The sequence below is a fragment of the Carettochelys insculpta genome, chromosome 16 (genome assembly GCF_033958435.1).
Source record: "Carettochelys insculpta isolate YL-2023 chromosome 16, ASM3395843v1, whole genome shotgun sequence".
NCBI classification, from domain to species: domain Eukaryota; kingdom Metazoa; phylum Chordata; order Testudines; family Carettochelyidae; genus Carettochelys; species Carettochelys insculpta.
In genome coordinates this window covers 3,820,155-3,837,335 of record NC_134152.1, presented here as the reverse complement: position 1 = coordinate 3,837,335, position 17,181 = coordinate 3,820,155, and the positions used below count along the sequence as shown (strand labels likewise).

At 47.0% G+C, this 17,181-nt stretch overlaps 1 protein-coding gene across 3 annotated transcripts in view; it reads right to left on the bottom strand.

The window, feature by feature from the left end:
- The window catches only part of CREBBP (CREB binding lysine acetyltransferase), a 141,499-nt gene that overhangs the window by 63,162 nt on the left and 61,156 nt on the right, over positions 1–17,181 (bottom strand). For 2 of the 3 annotated variants that reach the window (XM_075010346.1, XM_075010347.1), the window contains exons 6-13: positions 16,071–16,313; positions 15,270–15,369; positions 12,832–12,978; positions 12,177–12,294; positions 10,648–10,840; positions 10,412–10,465; positions 1,838–1,962; positions 998–1,186 (exon numbers count right to left, since the gene is read on the bottom strand). In XM_075010346.1, coding sequence (XP_074866447.1) covers positions 998–1,186; positions 1,838–1,962; positions 10,412–10,465; positions 10,648–10,840; positions 12,177–12,294; positions 12,832–12,978; positions 15,270–15,369; positions 16,071–16,313 — 1,169 coding nt within the window. The remainder of the gene's footprint in view (positions 1–997; positions 1,187–1,837; positions 1,963–10,411; positions 10,466–10,647; positions 10,841–12,176; positions 12,295–12,831; positions 12,979–15,269; positions 15,370–16,070; positions 16,314–17,181) is intronic. The other variant, XM_075010348.1, reaches the window with a different exon arrangement.

Here is a 17,181-nt window from a genome sequence, read left to right as displayed (position 1 = left end):
GCCTACAGTTATCGATGATGATGATGATGATGATGATAAGTATTTGTATAACTCTAAATACATCACTATACAGAAATACGAACAACTTATCTAGAGTAAAATGTCAACTTGTTAAAATGCTTTTATAAGAATATTTTTGAGGGATACTCTTTTTCTATCACACACTCCAGAAGGGGAGAGGTTTTCTTTTTTTTCCCCCCCTTCTTTTTTTATTTTTTTTAAAAAGCCGCATGCAGAAATGTTCAGCTGTTACACAAATGATTTGAGTGAACTTCTGTAGTAACATGGGAGACAAGTTTCCTCTTCAGATGTAACTGGTTTAAAAATAATTCTAAGAGGATTGTTGACTACATACTTTTTTAAATGATAAGAGCTACTGAAGTCTGCATACAGAAAATCCCACCATCTTATGAATGGACTCAGGGGAAACACTGAAAATATCACAAGTTAACTTTTCCTATCCTTCTCTCTCATTATGTGAATTAAAGAATTTACAAAACACAAGTATGGGGGATTTTTTTTTCCTGAACTAATATACCTAGAATGCGTCTACATAGGAACTAACTTTGAAGTTAGGCACTACTTCGAAGTAGACAGCAGGGAGTCTGCACACATTTTCCCTTACTTCAAAGTTAACTTCGAAGTAGGGAGCCCAAGTTTGAAGTCTTTACTCCATTCCTGGGAATGGAGTAGTGCCCTACTTCGAAGTAGGGTGTGTGTAGATGCTCAACTTCAAAGTTGCTTACTTGGAAGTTGTACTTCAATGTAAGCAACTTCCAAGTTATTTTTGTAGTGTAGACAGAGCCCTAGAGTTTAAGTAGAAGCTCTTGGGAATATACTTAAAGAGAAAGCATAAGACAGGAGCACGTCTGAGAAGCTGGTTAAATTGGAGGAGTATAACGAACACCAGGTATACAAACATAACACAAGAAATTTGAAGAAGCCCAATTTCAAAATTAGACTAAAATAATCTACACTTCAGAAAATGAATTCTTACCTGTGAAACTCCTGTCTGGGTTGTTGACTGACCCATGCCTACGCTGTTCACATTCAGAGCCCCACTCGATGATGGGAACTGATTCTGTGGGAGGAACTGGGTTTGGGGAGGAGCCTGACCCATCATAGTACTGGAATGTGCTCCCATCATGTTTTGTGGCTGTGGCATTCGGGAAGGAGACATTGCCATCTAAAATTTAAAAACCAAAAATATCAGTTAAAGAAATTAACTGCATAACCATAAAGGGAAAATTAGCCAGGCCAAAGAAAAAACACTGATCTTCTAAGTCAAAGGGAGTTTTAGATACATGTCTGATGGCAGCATTTGCCTCGCAACATCTAATGAGCTATTTGAAGTAGAAAAGATACCAAGGTGATACTTAGAATGCTAAACACTAAAATATTGTTCTTTGGGCACACACAGATAAATAATATGTTAGAATTCTTAAAATATATCTTAATTTTCTGAAAAACACAAAATCAAAGTTTTAAGTGGTATTACGATGGTTACAGTCCTTGGAAGCACCAAGCTTCTTTCTGCCAAACACTCTAGTTACTATTATACCTCCGATGTCCTCCTCTCACCCTAAGTATTTATGCTCCGTATGACAGATGTAAACACTGGAAATAAAGAAATCAGTAAAACCAAATATGACAGCAAAGCTGAAAGATAAATGTCCCAGAAATTCATTAGCACAAAATTCACATGAATGAGCAGCCACGTGAGATTTCTGCATGTGTAGGAACATGACTTTTCTCAGGGCACCTATCTTACAAAAATTAAGGAAATTCTTAAGTGGAATTCAACTATAATAATAAGGAGCAGAAAGCAAATACATACTGCTGGAACAGAAGTCATGTTGTTCATTTGTACGGGATGGTTCATTGGAGAGGCTGCACGAGGTCCCATGGGTGCCTGTGGCATCTGTACATTCCCTATGGACATGGGGTTAAACTGACTCATTCCTGCAAAATGTACCCCCAAAACAACTCATTAAGAACAAGTCATCAAGCACTTATGTACACGTACGTAAGCACAGTCACCAGCCTACAGTATCATAATTCAAATCAGTTCAGTAAAAAGCACTGCCCACACACACTGCCAGAGAGAAAGTAAGGTGGGTAATCATACACCACTGACTACAATTCTGCCTCAACCAATCAGAAGAGCAATAATTGGTTTTTGTATTAAAAATATTGTTCCTTAGTGCAAAATGATCACTAACAAAGACGTGGGGGACAAGGAGAAATGTTTGGGGAAATCTTACATTGAAAGTTCTCTTAAACGCACACTGGATGGACAGGCAACGGAGGTGATGTTCTTTACAGTAAAGCAGTACCATCCTTTTGGGAAAATTGGCAGTGGAGAAGCCCTTGAGACAGGAGTTGCCTAAAAAGGGCTGGCTCTTATTCAGGTTTCACTCTAAGTAACTCTCAAAGTTATATAAAAGTACATGTTAAAGGCAAACTCATCACTCCAAGTATAAAGCAGAACAATATCACAACCTGCAACTACCAAACCAGAACATAGCACATTCCCTAACACCACCATCATTGACCTCAAAACACAACAAAACCCCCACCATGAACCTCACCCTGGTAACAGCTATACATTTACAAGAGATTCAGTGTTTACAGATCTACATAATGTGCTTGTTTGAAGCACCTTTCTTTTCCTACCCAAAACAAAGCAAGTCCTTGATGTGTCATTACAGAAAGTACAACCTCATAGATCCAAAGGGTTGAATTATGACTTTCAGACTGCTAGATTCTGTAACCAACATTCAATCATAAAGCAGATAAAACCTGGACTACTACTTCAGAAGAGAAAACAATTAAACTTGCAGTACTCCTCAGCAAAAAAAGAAGCTGGAGCAAGGCTACTGCATTCCTTTAGAATGCACCTGGGACTAACCTATTAGTAAAATAATTCCTAGTCTACAAGTAACTTCTGGGCTATCTGATAAAGCAGCACTGAAAATGAAAATGGCTTAGTACCTACACGCTGATAAATTTAGTGAGGGTACTGCTGATTCTCCTATACCCGTGCAGATATTATCCCTACAGCGGATAAGCTATCGGATGTGTCTTGTTAGCCCTTGAGGACCCATTGTGATAAAGCCTGGTAATGTCTGAGAGGCTGGCAGACCAGATGTTAGCTCATGTCAAGGTCTTTCCGCTTCCCTGAACATGGACAAATGCACAGCTGGAAACCAGTCTGGCTCACCTGTGTGTTAGTATTCTTAAAAGAAAAATATCATTCAAGAACGTTTTTACTGTTTAGACTTTGTGGAATGATTGTAGGATGTTGCATGTATTAACTCTACTTATACCTGTATCACATTATAAGGTAACATTTATGTTTGCTTTGCTACTGTAAGATTTTGCTAAGAATGTTACCTTCTTCCTAACAAAGGAAGGGCTACACACACATCAGACCAGCTATTGTAGTCACAACATTTTGCCAACTGCTTCCTCCACAAGCCTATGTCCTGTCAGCTTGAACGCTGATGAAAGGGAATAAAGATGCCTGTTAAGGGGACACTAGTACCCTTATGCTCTGTCTGGACTTTGACAAGCTAAGATTCCTAAATATTAATGAGCGATCCCCAAGCTGCTTGGTTTGGGCTAGCCCTAAAAGACATAAGAGCTTGCTTATTATAGAAGCTTCTATTTCGTTTTCAACTTAAGATTGTACTTCATTTGTGTGCGTATGTTTACCTGCTTTAACTTTATAAATAACACATTTCTTTTCTTAATTAACAGTCTCTTAGTTAATCTTTTACTGTGCTTGCTATAGGACTAGCTACAAGCTCGATCTTTGGTTTGATGCCTGAGTACAATGGATTTGGGGTAAGTAACTGGTTCTTTGGGACTGGGAGAACCTGAATAAGAAAAGTTACTCACCGTAGTAACGGTGGTTCTTCGAGATGTGTCCCCGTGGGTGCTCCACAATAGGTGTCGGGCTTGCCCGGCGCCGCAGATCGGATCTTCCAAGCAGTTTCTGCCGGACCGCGCATGCGACGGCGCGCGCCACTCCCTTGCGCGCTCCTGGCCACGTGCGCGATCCGGTCCCCGCCAGTTCCTCGACCAACCGCCTCGGGTGCCCCTGCAAAACACTAACAGAGATCCGAAGCAGGGAGGATGGGCGGGTAGTGGAGCACCCACGGGGACACATCTCGAAGAACCACCGTTACTACGGTGAGTAACTTTTCTTTCTTCTTCGAGTGTCCCCGTGGGTGCTCCACAATAGGTGACTACCCAGCAGTAACCCAAGATAGGAGGTGGGTAATCGGATTATGTGCAGCTTGTCCCCGAGAGGACCGCTGCAGAGAGACGGGTATCCTCTTGGAATACCCTGTGAAGGGCGTAATGTTTGGCGAAGGTGTCATAGGATGACCAGGTCGCCGCTCTGCAAATGTCTTTTAACGCAACGCCCTTGAAAAAGGCTGTTGATGCCGCCACCGCCCTAGTGGAATGAGCCCTGGGAGTGGCCGATAAAGGAGTCTTTTTGAGTTCGTAGCACATTTTTATGCAGGATACAATGTGCTTTGAGATTCCCTGCGAGGAGAGACCTTCTCCTTTCGATGTGGAAGCGAGGGAGACTAAGAGTCTATCCGTTTTCCGGAAGGACTTGGTCCTGTCTACGTAGAAGGCTAGTGCCCTCCTCACGTCCAGGAGGTGTAGGCGCGCCTCTTCGTTGGAGTTATGAGGCTTTGGATAAAACGAGGGTAGAACAATAGGTTCGTTAATGTGAAACTCGGAAGAAACTTTGGGAACAAAGGCTGGATGCAGCCGTATGGTTACCGCCTCCTTGGAAAAAACAGTGCAGCGTGGCGTTGCCATGACTGCCGCGAGCTCGCTCACCCTACGAGCTGACGTAATTGCAAGAAGAAAGGTCGTCTTTATTGTAAGGAGGCGGAGGGGAACCGTGGCCAAGGGCTCGAACGGTGGTCCCATTAGCGTGGTAAGCACCAGGTCCAAGTTCCACGAAGGTGGAATCGGTTTCCGAGGGGGGTATAGGTTTACCAACCCTTTGAGGAACCTGGTAACCATAGGGTGGGCGAACACCGTGTGCCCTTCCTCCTCATGTCTGAACGCCGAGATGGCGGCAAGGTGGACCTTCAACGAGGATAGCGAGAGTCCTCCTCTCTTGAGGTCCAGTAAATACTCTAGTATTGTAGGTATAGGCACCAAAAGGGGGGCCAGCTGTTTGGTAGAACACCAAGCCGTGAAGCGAGTCCATTTTTGCTTGTAGGTCTTCCTTGTGGAAGTCCTCCTGCTACTTTCTAGGACTTGCTGTACTTCCACTGTGCATGTGCTCTCTAGGGAGCTGAGCCATGGATTAACCACGCTTGCAGTCGCAGGCTTTGGGGGTGCGGGTGCACTATGGACCCCTGGGCTTGCGTGAGCAGATCCGGCGCCACCGGAAGAGGCATCGGTGGACGGTCCGACATGCGCAGGAGTAGGGGGAACCATTGTTGTCGATCCCACGTTGGGACTATCAGGATCATCCAGGCCTTTTCCCTCCTGGCTTTCTGCAAGACTTTGTGGATCAGCACTGTGGGAGGAAACGCATAAAGCAGGGGGGCCCCTCCACGGGATCGCGAACGCGTCCCCCAGGGACCACCATCCCAGTCCTGCCCTGGAGCAGAATCGTGGGCACTTCTTGTTGTGCTGAGTGGCAAACAGGTCTATTTGGGGAAAACCCCATGCGTGGAAAATCGGCCGTAGCAGATCGGGACGGACCTGCCACTCGTGTGTGAGTGCAAAACGCCTGCTCAGCTGGTCTGCCTTCACATTGTGCGCACCCGGCAAGTATGAGGCTTTCAAGATTATATTGTTGGCGATGTACCAGTTCCATAAGCGGATTGCTTCCGCGCATAAGGCACGGAATTGAGCTCCTCCTCGCCTGTTTATATAAAACATGGTGGAGCTATTGTCTGTACTGATCCCGACGACTTTGCCTTGTATGTGGTCTCGAAAGTGTCTGCAGGCGTTGAACACTGCTCTGAGCTGCAGTATATTTATGTGTAGTGACTGTTCCGTGGGTGACCACAGTCCTTGAGTCACCTCTTCGCCCATGTGCGCTCCCCACCCTATGAGGGAGGCATCTGTAGTGAGTAAAACCGATATTTGCGGCTGGTGGAAGGGTACCCCTGTTAGCAGGTTCCTGGGGTTTACCCACCATTGTAGGGATATGCGCACCCCGGCTGTGGGCGACACCACCCTGTGAACGGTGTGTACTGCCGGTTTGTATACACTCGCCAGCCAGTGCTGCATGCTGCACATGTGTAACCTAGCGTTCTGTACTACGAACGTCGCCGCTGCCATGTGGCCCAGGAGCTGCAAGCACGTCAAGAACGGCACCGTAGGGCTGAAGGTGATGACCTGCACGAGGGAACCGATGGCCCGAAAGCGAGCCTCTGGTAGATATACTCTCGCTGTAACCGAGTTTATGTGAGCCCCTATGAACTCTATGTCCTGTGTGGGGTCTATTTTTGATTTTGCCAGATTGATAACCAGGCCGAGTGAAGAGAACGTGTTTGCTGTGACGCGTATCATGCGCAGAACCTCCCCCTTCGAGGCCCCTTTGAGCAGGCAGTCGTCCAGATACGGGAAAATAAATACCCCGTCTGTGCAGGTAGGCTGACACCACTGCCAAGGTCTTGGTGAAGACTCTGGGGGCCGAGGAGAGGCCAAACGGTAGGACCTTGTATTGGAAGTGTTCGTTGCCTACCATGAACCGGAGGAACCGCCGGTGAGCCGGATGGATAGTTATGTGGAAGTACGCGTCTTGTAAATCGAGGGCTGCGAACCAGTCTCCATCGTCCAGTGCTGTAAGGATGGAGGCGATTGCGGTCATCCGAAAACGTTGCTTGCGCAGGTACCTGTTGAGGCCGCGAAGGTCTAAGATGGGCCTCCAGCCTCCTGTCTTTTTCTCCGTGAGGAAGTACCTGGAGTAGAACCCTTTCCCTTGCAGTTGCTCCGGCACTCTTTCCACTGCCCCTATAAGCATGAGATGGTCCACCTCCTGCCTGAGCCTCGCTACATGGGAGGCCTCCTGGAGGTGGGGCTTGGGTGGAGGTCGAGACGGTGGGAGCGACTGGAAGGGGATGGCGTACCCCGTGGCTATGATCTCCAGCACCCATTTGTCTGTGGTGATCCTTTGCCACTGGTCGTAGAATGGTCGGAGGCGATGGTGGAATAGTCGCTTCGGATGACCTTGTGCGATGGTAGTGATGGCGCAGCCCTGGATCTGTATGCCAAACTTGTGGCCTTTGGCCCCGCCCCGAGGACACACGGCTCTGTTGTGAACGTCGCCTGGGAGTTCTGTACTGCTGGTGCTGTTGATGTCGCCCTTGCTCATAACCCCTGTGGTACTGGGGGCGCTGTTGCTGGTACTGGTACCATCTTTGTTGAGGGTAGTACCTTTTCTTTGTGTATGGAGGGGTGTAAATCCCCAGGGTCCTGAGTGGGGCTCTTGAATCTTTACTGGAATGAAGGACCGAGTCAGTTGATTCAGCAAACAGCTTCTGCGAGTCGAAGGGAAGGTCAACTATCTTCGCCTGCAGATCCCTCGGTATACCCGAAGTCTGGAGCCAGGACTCCCTTCGCATCACCACTGCCGTTGCTGTGGAACGTGCTGCTGTGTCCGCAACGTCCAGGGCGATCTGAACTCCCGTCCTCGAGGCCGCGTAGCCTTCTTGCACTATAGCTTTGAGCACCGGCTTTTTGTCCTCTGGAAGCGAGTCCATGAGGGAGGTTAACCTGGAATAGTTGTCGAAATTATGGTTCGCTAAGTGCGCTGCGTAATTTGCCATTCGCAACGTTAAAGTGGAGGAGGAGTAGACCTTTCTGCCGAACAGCTCTAGCTTCTTGGCATCTTTGTCTGTTCCCCCTGTTCTGAATTGAGATGTCTTTGATCTTTGCTGCGAGGACTCCACCACCAAGGAATTTGGCTGTGGGTGGCTGAACAGGAACTCCATGCCCTTCGCCGGCACGAAGTATTTCTTATCCGCTCTCTTTTGGACAGGCGGAATAGTCGCAGGGGTCTGCCATATCGTAGTGGCGGACTCTAAGATCGCTTCATCAAGCGGTATTGCTACTCAGGAGGAGGCCGGAGGTCTCAAATTTTTGAGGAGCTTATGGTGTTTCTCTTGCACCTCTGCTGTCTGGATGCCTTGCGTGAAGGCCACCCTCTTAAACAGCTCTTGAAACTGTCTGAGATCGTCCGGAGGATGGACGTCCCCCGGGGCCGTAGCCTCGTCTGGGGAGGAGAGCGAGGAACCGCTGGGGTACGTCTCTCTGGACCCTTCCGGTTCCTGCTGGCGATGGTACACCCTCTCGCTAGAGGTTTGCGAGGGAAAATCTCGGGGTTCCATAACCAGTCCCCCCTGAGATGCTTGAGTCTCTGTCCCCGGTCGCAATTGCCCTTGGGGGTACGAGATCGTCTGTGGGGATCTTTCCCTAGTAGATTGCCGATGGTGTCTATGCCCCGCGTGGTAGGGGCGACCATGGCAGTATAGGCACTGTTCTTGGGAAGGTGACCTAGACCACTCCCGTGGTGCATACTCTCTGCGTCTGGGGGAGGGAGATCGTCGAGACACTGGAGAGAGCAATTTTGCATAATAGTCCAGCGGTTCAAACCCCAGGAAGGGTGAAGGTGGTCCCAGCCAGGGTGAGGCTGGTTGCAAAAATGGAGAAGGGGGCTCTGGGTAGGCTAGGGGGGACCCCTGCCTTCTGGTTGGAGTCTGCAACATAAGCGGAGGGCTGTGAGAAAGCAACTCCACAGCCCTGTCCGGAGAGGGGCTGCAATGCCTCCTCTTGTGTGCAGCCTTCCCCCTCCCTGGAGGAGGTAACTCCGCCCCCTGACACACAGGGCATCCCGGCCCCGTCCTAGGCACGCTCGAAGGCGGTGCCGCATGTGCGGTGTCCTTCGGTGCCTGCAGGCTGCGTGCCTGCGCGCTCTGCACCGCCGGTTCCCCGGGGGTCGGTGCCGCTACCTGCGGTGCCACCGGTACCGGTGCTTGTTTAGCCGCCGCCCTGCCTGCGGTGCGGGGCGGCTGGCTGATTATCGGAGGCTGAGCCCTTTCCACGTGGCTCTCCGTGCTGCCGCCGATCAGCTGTTGCTGCGGCTGGGGGCTGCTCGCTCCTCCCGTCCCGCTCGCTGTTGCTGGCGGCAGGGATTGGGCTGGGGAGGCTTTCCTCCGTTTTTGCGCTGATGAGGTGAGGGAGGCAGCTTTCCTTTTATGTGCCCCGGAGGGTCCCTCCTGCTGCGGCCGCTCCGACACGTCTGGCTGGAGGGCCTTATCAAAAAGCAGCATTTTAAGCCGCATCTCCCTGTCTCTCCTTGCTCTGGCTGTTAATTTAGCACAGAAGGAGCATTTCTGTGCAACATGGGACTCCCCAAGGCACCTTATGCATAGACTGTGCCCATCGGACGCTGGCATCGCCTCTCGGCAGGACTCACATTTTTTAAATCCTGAAGAGGACATTGTTGGTGAGTCTTTCAGTTGTTAAACGGGTACTTAGCACCTTCTCTGTGCTGTTTTCCCCTTCCGATGGCCTGCCGCAGCAGAAGGGCTGATGGCCCTATGCTCCTGGCCTCCGGCGCTTGTTACTGGGACTGGATTGAAGCTGTCCCGCTTGTAGTTTGTTTGTTGCCTTTTTTTTTTTTTTTTTTTTTTGCAAAAATAACAACCGGCTAACTTGCAGTAGCCTAAGTACTTGAAAAACTTTAAAGAAAAACAGTTAAAGTCATTGAATACGCTACTTGGCCTTAGCCTAGTTCGGATTCCGTCTGCAGCCGACGGCGGTTAAGAGGAACTGGCGGGGACCGGATCGCGCACATGGCCAGGAGCGTGCAAGGGAGCGGCGCGCGCCGGCGCATGCGCGGTCCGGCAGAAACTGCTTGGAAGATCCGATCTGCGGCGCCGGGCAAGCCCGACACCTATTGTGGAGCACCCACGGGGACACTCGAAGAAGAACTATTGTTATTCTTTGTGTAAAGTGACCATGTATCAAAACCTCCATCTTTGCCTGTGTGTACAGAGAGAATGTCTAGGACTCCATGGTAAGACTGTTAACAGTTCTTTAGGTTTTCACAGCTGTCACTAGCTTGATAAAATTTACTTAGAGAATATACAACCAATTGTGGCTTTCATCCTGCTTCTTAACAGTCTGCCCGGAGGTCAGCACTCATGGCTGTGAGCCACTTCAGACAGCATGGCTAAGTGTAATATATAGTGAACACAAATGATAAAAGGAGAAAGGGGGAAGTCTCTTCTCTCACTCACACACACTCACTCATGAAGTTAGAATCAATATGAAATGAAAACACAGAAAACAAGCAACTTAGCATAGCTATATTTTGAATCAATGAAGTAATATACTGCAGAACAAAGTTAAATACCTTGAGAGACCTGCATACGACTCATAGGCACATTTGGCATGGACATAGGCCCATCTGCAACAGAATCAAAAGGACCAGTCAGAGAAAAAAATGGTTTGCTTTTTAATTCAGAAATAGTATAAAGGCACAATGACATTTCAGCCAATCTTCCCACTGCATAGCAAAATATTTAAATTCAGTACATGAAATGGAACACCCCTGCCCCCATTTCATCTATTCCCCAAGCAAGTACTTACTGGGAGGTCTCACGGGCTGTGCCTGGCCCATGGCAGCAGCCACCTGTGGGATACCAGGTGGCTGAGCCCCTGGGGTCTGTAAGGCTGTCTGGTTACCCAAGATCCCTTGTTTATGTAAACGAGACCTCCGTTTCTCTTCTAATTCCTTTTGTATCTTATAGATTTTCTCTGCTAATAAATGATAGTATTCATCCTATAAAGGAGAAAGACAATATTCAGTAACGAGTATTACAAAACACACAAAAAATACAGAGGTAAAACTAATAATATTGTGTCATTTACATTTTCTTGTTTAAAGAGCTGCCTATATGAACAAGAATTAAATTTCTTGTCACAACTACTCTATGGAGATGAAACTCCTTGTGATTCTTAAGTGGGGAGTAACAGGAAAGCTTTTGGAAAAAACTCAAGAAGAGACTTCACTTTACAGACTGACTGTCCATCTTGTCAGTCTTCCAAAGAATAGGCCCTTGTAAATTATTATGAATAGGCCTTTATGAAAGAGACTGCTGTAAGATGCCTGCTACTTTCTGACACAGAAAGCAGTATGAAGAGACAATTTACTTTCAAACAGGACATTTTGTATTATTTAAAACTTTTCATAATACACCTATCCACTAATACAGAGCCATTGACAGAAGCTGTACACCTGTACAGCTCTACAAGAGAAAGACAGATGTTCTGAACTGGTAGCCTAGTCTGTTATGAAAACATCAAATTAAAAGTAAAGACTAAAGCTGCCTTTATATATTCAATGCACCTACCAATCCACATTCACTATTGGGAAGCATATAGTAGATATGGGAGGAGACAGAATTTAAAGAATGAATGAGAAATAGCATTTGAGAGGATCAGACAACCAAAGAATCAATCTGCAAATGAGGAACCACCCAGGCAAGGGTTTCGAGTGGTTTAATAAATGAGCATGCTGAGACCCTGATTGTAATACTAGAAGATTCTGTGTCTCTTGCAATCTTTAGAGCCATCATGCATCTGTGGACATCGTGCTTACGGCTCCTGGAAGAGTTTTTGGATTTTTTGCATGCTTATGATATGCTGCTGTCATCTAGAGTGTAATACTGCACCTCAGAGGCTCCATTTCCTTTGCTTCGCTTAACATCAAGACTGGCTGACTAACTTGCAGAACTGTCTATGTTCTCTAAAAATAAAACTAAGGCCCTGCACTCTTCCAGGGAACAGAGCAGAGCCTTCATGCAAGAGGATCTGGCCCCGCCTCTGACTAGACCAAATCCGTCTTAGTGGAGCTGTGACCTGACTCATGGGATTGTAGCACCACTTGTTTAAATCACATATACTTGAACGGCAATCAGCATGGCAGCAGGGCCAGACCTGAGTGCCTCTGGGACCCCAGTGACTACAGAGCCTGGAGCAGGGAAATTAGCGCAGCCAGCCCCATAGGGCAGGAGCTGCCATGCGACCCTTCGAAACATTCTTGCAACCTGCTTTTGGGTCCTGATCCATGAACAGTTCACTGAAGTGTAGTGAATGCCTTTGATGAAGTAACATACCCTACTGTTAGCAGATTCATACATATCTCCTTCCACTTTCCTGGCATAAGCCACCAAGTTCTCCATGCGGCGATCCTTCAATGCTGCTGGGTCAGGAGTGGGAAAGATGGCTTGGACGCTATGGTAGAAAAAAAATATATAAAATCTACCTTATTAAATGTGCATTCAGAATTCTTTACAGCTGTTAGCTTTGTATACACACAAAGCATATCAATGCTAAAAAGAGAACCATTCTCTCCATTATTTAAGAGGCAGCAAGGAAGAGGCCACTATCCTCAATGTGTGTCTGAGCTGGAGAGCTAATAATTAGGGTGAAGACGGTAGCTCAGTCTCAAAGAACAATCTGTTGAAATTGCCAGCATGGCACCCACCAGTGCAAACTGTGCTGGGGGTTTTTATAGTGCGTATCTTTCCACAATAAGAACTGAATCAAAACCACCAAATCATATAAGTCTTCAACTCCCAATCTCTTGAGCCACTAAATCCCAAGATATGGTTGCATTGAACTTAATTAGTGGGATTCCGTTGGTTTCATCAAAATCCAGATTTGAGAAATGTAGTTCCCACGAGCCACTCAGCTACTTCCATACAGCAAGTCACTAATCAAGAAATGTAAATATTTAGGAAAAAGTCTCCAATCTTGGTAAATACTCACAGTTTATGGACTAAGTGATTGCGTAGGTCTTGAGTGACGTGTTCATGCCAGGCTTTCCTTACCCCTGTACTGGAAGGAGGAGCAGCTGTTGGTAATGAGCTGAGGTTTCCCACGTTGCCAGAATTTGTGCCATCACTCATTAGTGGGCTGAAATGGAAGACAACAAGGAAATGTTACAGCATTGAACACAGCCGCCCGTTTCAATTATGAAATAACAGAGATACCATTTAGAAAACCGTTTTCATCAATGACAGCTAGTCACAAAGACTTTAAAATGAAACTGTGAAGCCATCAAACTGAAATGGAGGCCCCCCGCGTGCAGGACCAGTGAAATAATGGAACCGGAAGGCAGAAAAGGAAACTGCCACTGTTCCCGAGGTTTCATCGATGCTACCTGCAACTGGCCAGAGGCTGGCTCCTGTAACCCTTTTCTAACAGTTTGGGTGCTGTGAGATATGTGAAAAAGGACGAAAGGGCAGGCAATCTAATGAGATATAGAACCATCACAGCTAAATATACAGAACAAGTACATAAAAGGATAAAATATTCTATTTTGGAAACCCATTTCCAAGTCTAAAGTGCGAAGAAAAATTGTGTTGAAGAGGGTGTGCAGGTTTCAAATGGCAACAGCAGTGGGAGAGAGTGTAGCTGAACAGCAGCGTTCGTTTTTGCAATAGAAGATAAAATGGCGATATAATCATATTACAGATCACATACTCAACTTACAAATTGATGCTAGGGGGGCCATATTTCCCTATGAAGAATAAGGGACACTTGGTAAAATTACTCATATTCAAGAGAGTTCAAAGGCAATTATCCAGGACAATGCATTACAAATGGTCAAATTAACATCAAGCTGACTGAGCCCCTGTTAAAAAGAAATACTGAGTAGCGGGGGTCTTTATTTACCTCCTCATCTTTAAGGTTTGTATGGAGAAAAGTGACTCATGCCGTTCCCTCTCACATAAGAATGGCAGTGACTGACCCACCATCCCTACACTGTGCCCCCCACCCCTCCATGCCTGGCTGGGCCCCTGGGATGGACTTGCCTCTCCTGGTACCTGGCATCATGTCTTCCAGGCAACATGGGGGGCATGCAGTGCCACAGCCCACCTTCCCCCAGGTTTGTCAGGGTTCAAATCAGAGCATTGCCAGCTGCAGCCTTTCAGCACTGCGCCCGAGGGAAGGGATGGGAACTGTTCCAGCCAAAGGGGGAACGGGATAACCTAGCCCACATGTGAGAGAGATCATCTCTTTCCCTTCCGTGCTCCCCTGTTCCTATCCTCCATGGCTGAAAGCAGCTTGTCTTTTCCTGGCTGCCCAGTATCGGAAGGCAGCTGACACCTTGAGCTGCTGCTGGCCACCAACATAAGCCAGCTGCCTTTGGTCTCCTGGCTAAAGTACAGACAGGAAGGTGTTAAGCCCTAAGGATGCACTGTGCTCCAGGGCTCAGAGACTCTTTCTGCAAGTGCTTCAGAGAACCTGGGCAGAGAAGTGGCTCAGCAGGGGAAGTGTCTAGGGGATACAGGAGCCCCACATGCCTTGCAGGCAAGGGAAGTGTATGAATAGGGTGCTAAGCCCTTGCCCAAAGGGTCAGAGCCTGCAGGGTTGGGACATAAACAGACAAAATAGCTTCCTCCTGCCACTGCAGAGCTTAGATGAAGGATGGAGAAGCTTCCCTATGCCAATGCTGCCTGGGGCTTTAACACATGCAAGACTCACTCTTCCTGGCCAGCCCTCTGGACCATAAGAGGTTTCCCTGGATGCCATCCCAGCCAGAGGCAGCAAGTGAAGGAAAGAACCTATCAGCCAAGGTGTTGGTGGGCTGAATGATCTGACCGAGGGCTGATTCTCCCCATAGTGCTGTGAGCAACCTGCACCCTGCCTGGACTATACATGGAGAAGCAGCGAGGCTTGCTGGGGGAGGGCAGTATGTGAACAGGTACAGCAGGAAGAGGAGAGAGGGAAAGCATATAAAGGGCTGATGGGTGGACAGTAACGAGCCACAGCCTGTCTGCACTTAGCAGCAAGCACTGGCTGGAAACACCGTGTGGGGCGGAGTAAGACACTGTTGGCCAAATGCCAGCACACAGCAAGGATTGCACTCATGGACCAGCAGGGAGCATGGCCAGTCCTGCACATTGCACGACCAACCAGCCTTGCTCTCCCACCCACCCTCAGCCAGTGGACCTCCCGTCCCACTCACTGCTTGTGGGTGGGCAGATGACAAACAAGGATCCAGTCAGCAGTAGGACCCACCAGTACTGACGGGAGGGGAGAGACAGAATACATGGGACAACTAGCCCATTAAAAGAAAGCGGGGACATCTGTGGGAGGGTTTAAATATGAGACTGTCCCTTTAAGAATGTGCTACGTGATCTGCTTACTCCATGCAAACAAATCTTTAACTTAGCAAGAATATAAAATGTGTGCATTACTTCGTTGTCCCCAGGGATGTTGGAAGAGCAGTTTCTGAGATGAGACTAGCTTGCTGGTCTGTTGTTATCGCTCCTGCAGAAAGGTTCATCTGGTTAGCTCCTTTGGAGAAAAAAGGAAACAAAACTGGTGCAGAAGGTTCCTTTGACGTACTGAGTTTTGACTACAAATGTCAAACGAATGCCACTTTGATCTTGGTTAAGAACGGAGAAATAAACATTTCTGTTATGTCAGGTAAAAACACGATGCCCACGAACATCCAACTGCTGTGGTATGTTGCCTTAACAAAGTGCTTAACGGAAATTAGAAATACTGTGATTTGACGTATCCTTTTTCATTATTAAAATTTTAACTGTTGGGTTTTAACTTGAACACAAGAGAACATCAGAGTACTGATAATTTATCCATCATGCAGACTCAGTCTACCCAATGTCTGCTAAAGTGGAACAATTTTAAAATGGGCGATTTACATGCTTTATTAAACAGGATGAAATCCATAAGGAATTGTGCCTAAATACAAATGGGGCTATAAGCAACAACAAAATTTGCAGTACATTTAACTACTAATCATACTTTTGAAATCTATCATTCACTATATCTGGAATAAACTGAACCTAATTTTCTAACAGATGCAATGAAAGCACGTTTAAAGATAAAGCTGTCATTACACAGTCTAAAAAAAAAAAAGTAATTTTCTATATGCAATCATTTCTGTATGCCTAAACCTCCCTCATTTTCAGGCTTAGACTTAAATTAAAGTTTATTACTGGAGAACTCACATTTCTTTTATTTTCTTCACCTACCTAATGGATTTATGGTCCTCATTTGCTGGTGAGTTTGAGGCTGTGCTGGTTGCTGGCCTTGCACCTGTGGCTGCAACTGTGTCTGAGGCTGGTTTCCATATGGCAGTCCAAGAGCAGCATAGGCTCGTTGCATGGAGCTGGGGTCAATCGGATTAGGATTATTTAATGAAGGAGTATTCTGTTGGCCAGTTCCAACAGAGCCAATAGAGTTCTGGATTCCACCAGCTGGAGACCCTAGAAGAGCTAAAAAAGGAGAGAAGGGTTAAGGAGGTAAGAGACAACATCTCAATGAGATTGATACAGCAATAGCAAGGAGCTTTCATGCAAATAAATGAAATATGCACAAAGATATACTGTACATTTTGAGAGAGACAGTGCAAGTGGGACTTGCTTGTCATCTGACTAGTTAAACTACAGAAACACAAGTTTCAACCCTACAAAAGCAAGAGAAGTTCATATTGTGAAATACGGATGTGTTTAGGGTCAGGAAGCACATGACATACGAAGGTGTACCAGTGTGTCTTTAGGATTGGAACTTAACACACTCCCAGATCCACACTCAGTTGAGCGTGAGCAGGATCTCAGACTAGATTCCTGTGGCATGTCTTTTCCTAAGAAAGATGCTCACATGGCCTCCTCTAAGAGGTTTAGTGTAAGTCAGATCTGTTACACCCAAAAGAGTGAAGTAGAAATAGATTCATAAACTGAGCACCACTTGGGAGAGTGCCTGTGTGACTGGAGTTGTCAGTGACATACGCTGAACTCTCACATAAGGGGTGCTGTAATTTCCAGACAGCTGTTAAGGAGGTAGAGGAACACTGGTACATGCATACAGTTGCAACAGACCATGTAGTTCAGCAGTTCCGAGCTGGAAGCAACAGTGGGTTTTTTCCCTTCATTTTTTAAAGTATTGCCAAGCAATGTCCATGATACCTGCTCACAGTCCATTTCTCCCCCAAGCTTCCAGTCCGAGACTTCATCCCCACACCTTCTCTGATATCCCACTTATTGTTAACATGCCTGCAGAAACCCTTCTTGTTACCCTTCACATCCCTTGCCAGCTGCAGTTCCAACTGTGCTTTTGCTTTCCTGATTATTCCCTGGCATTCTC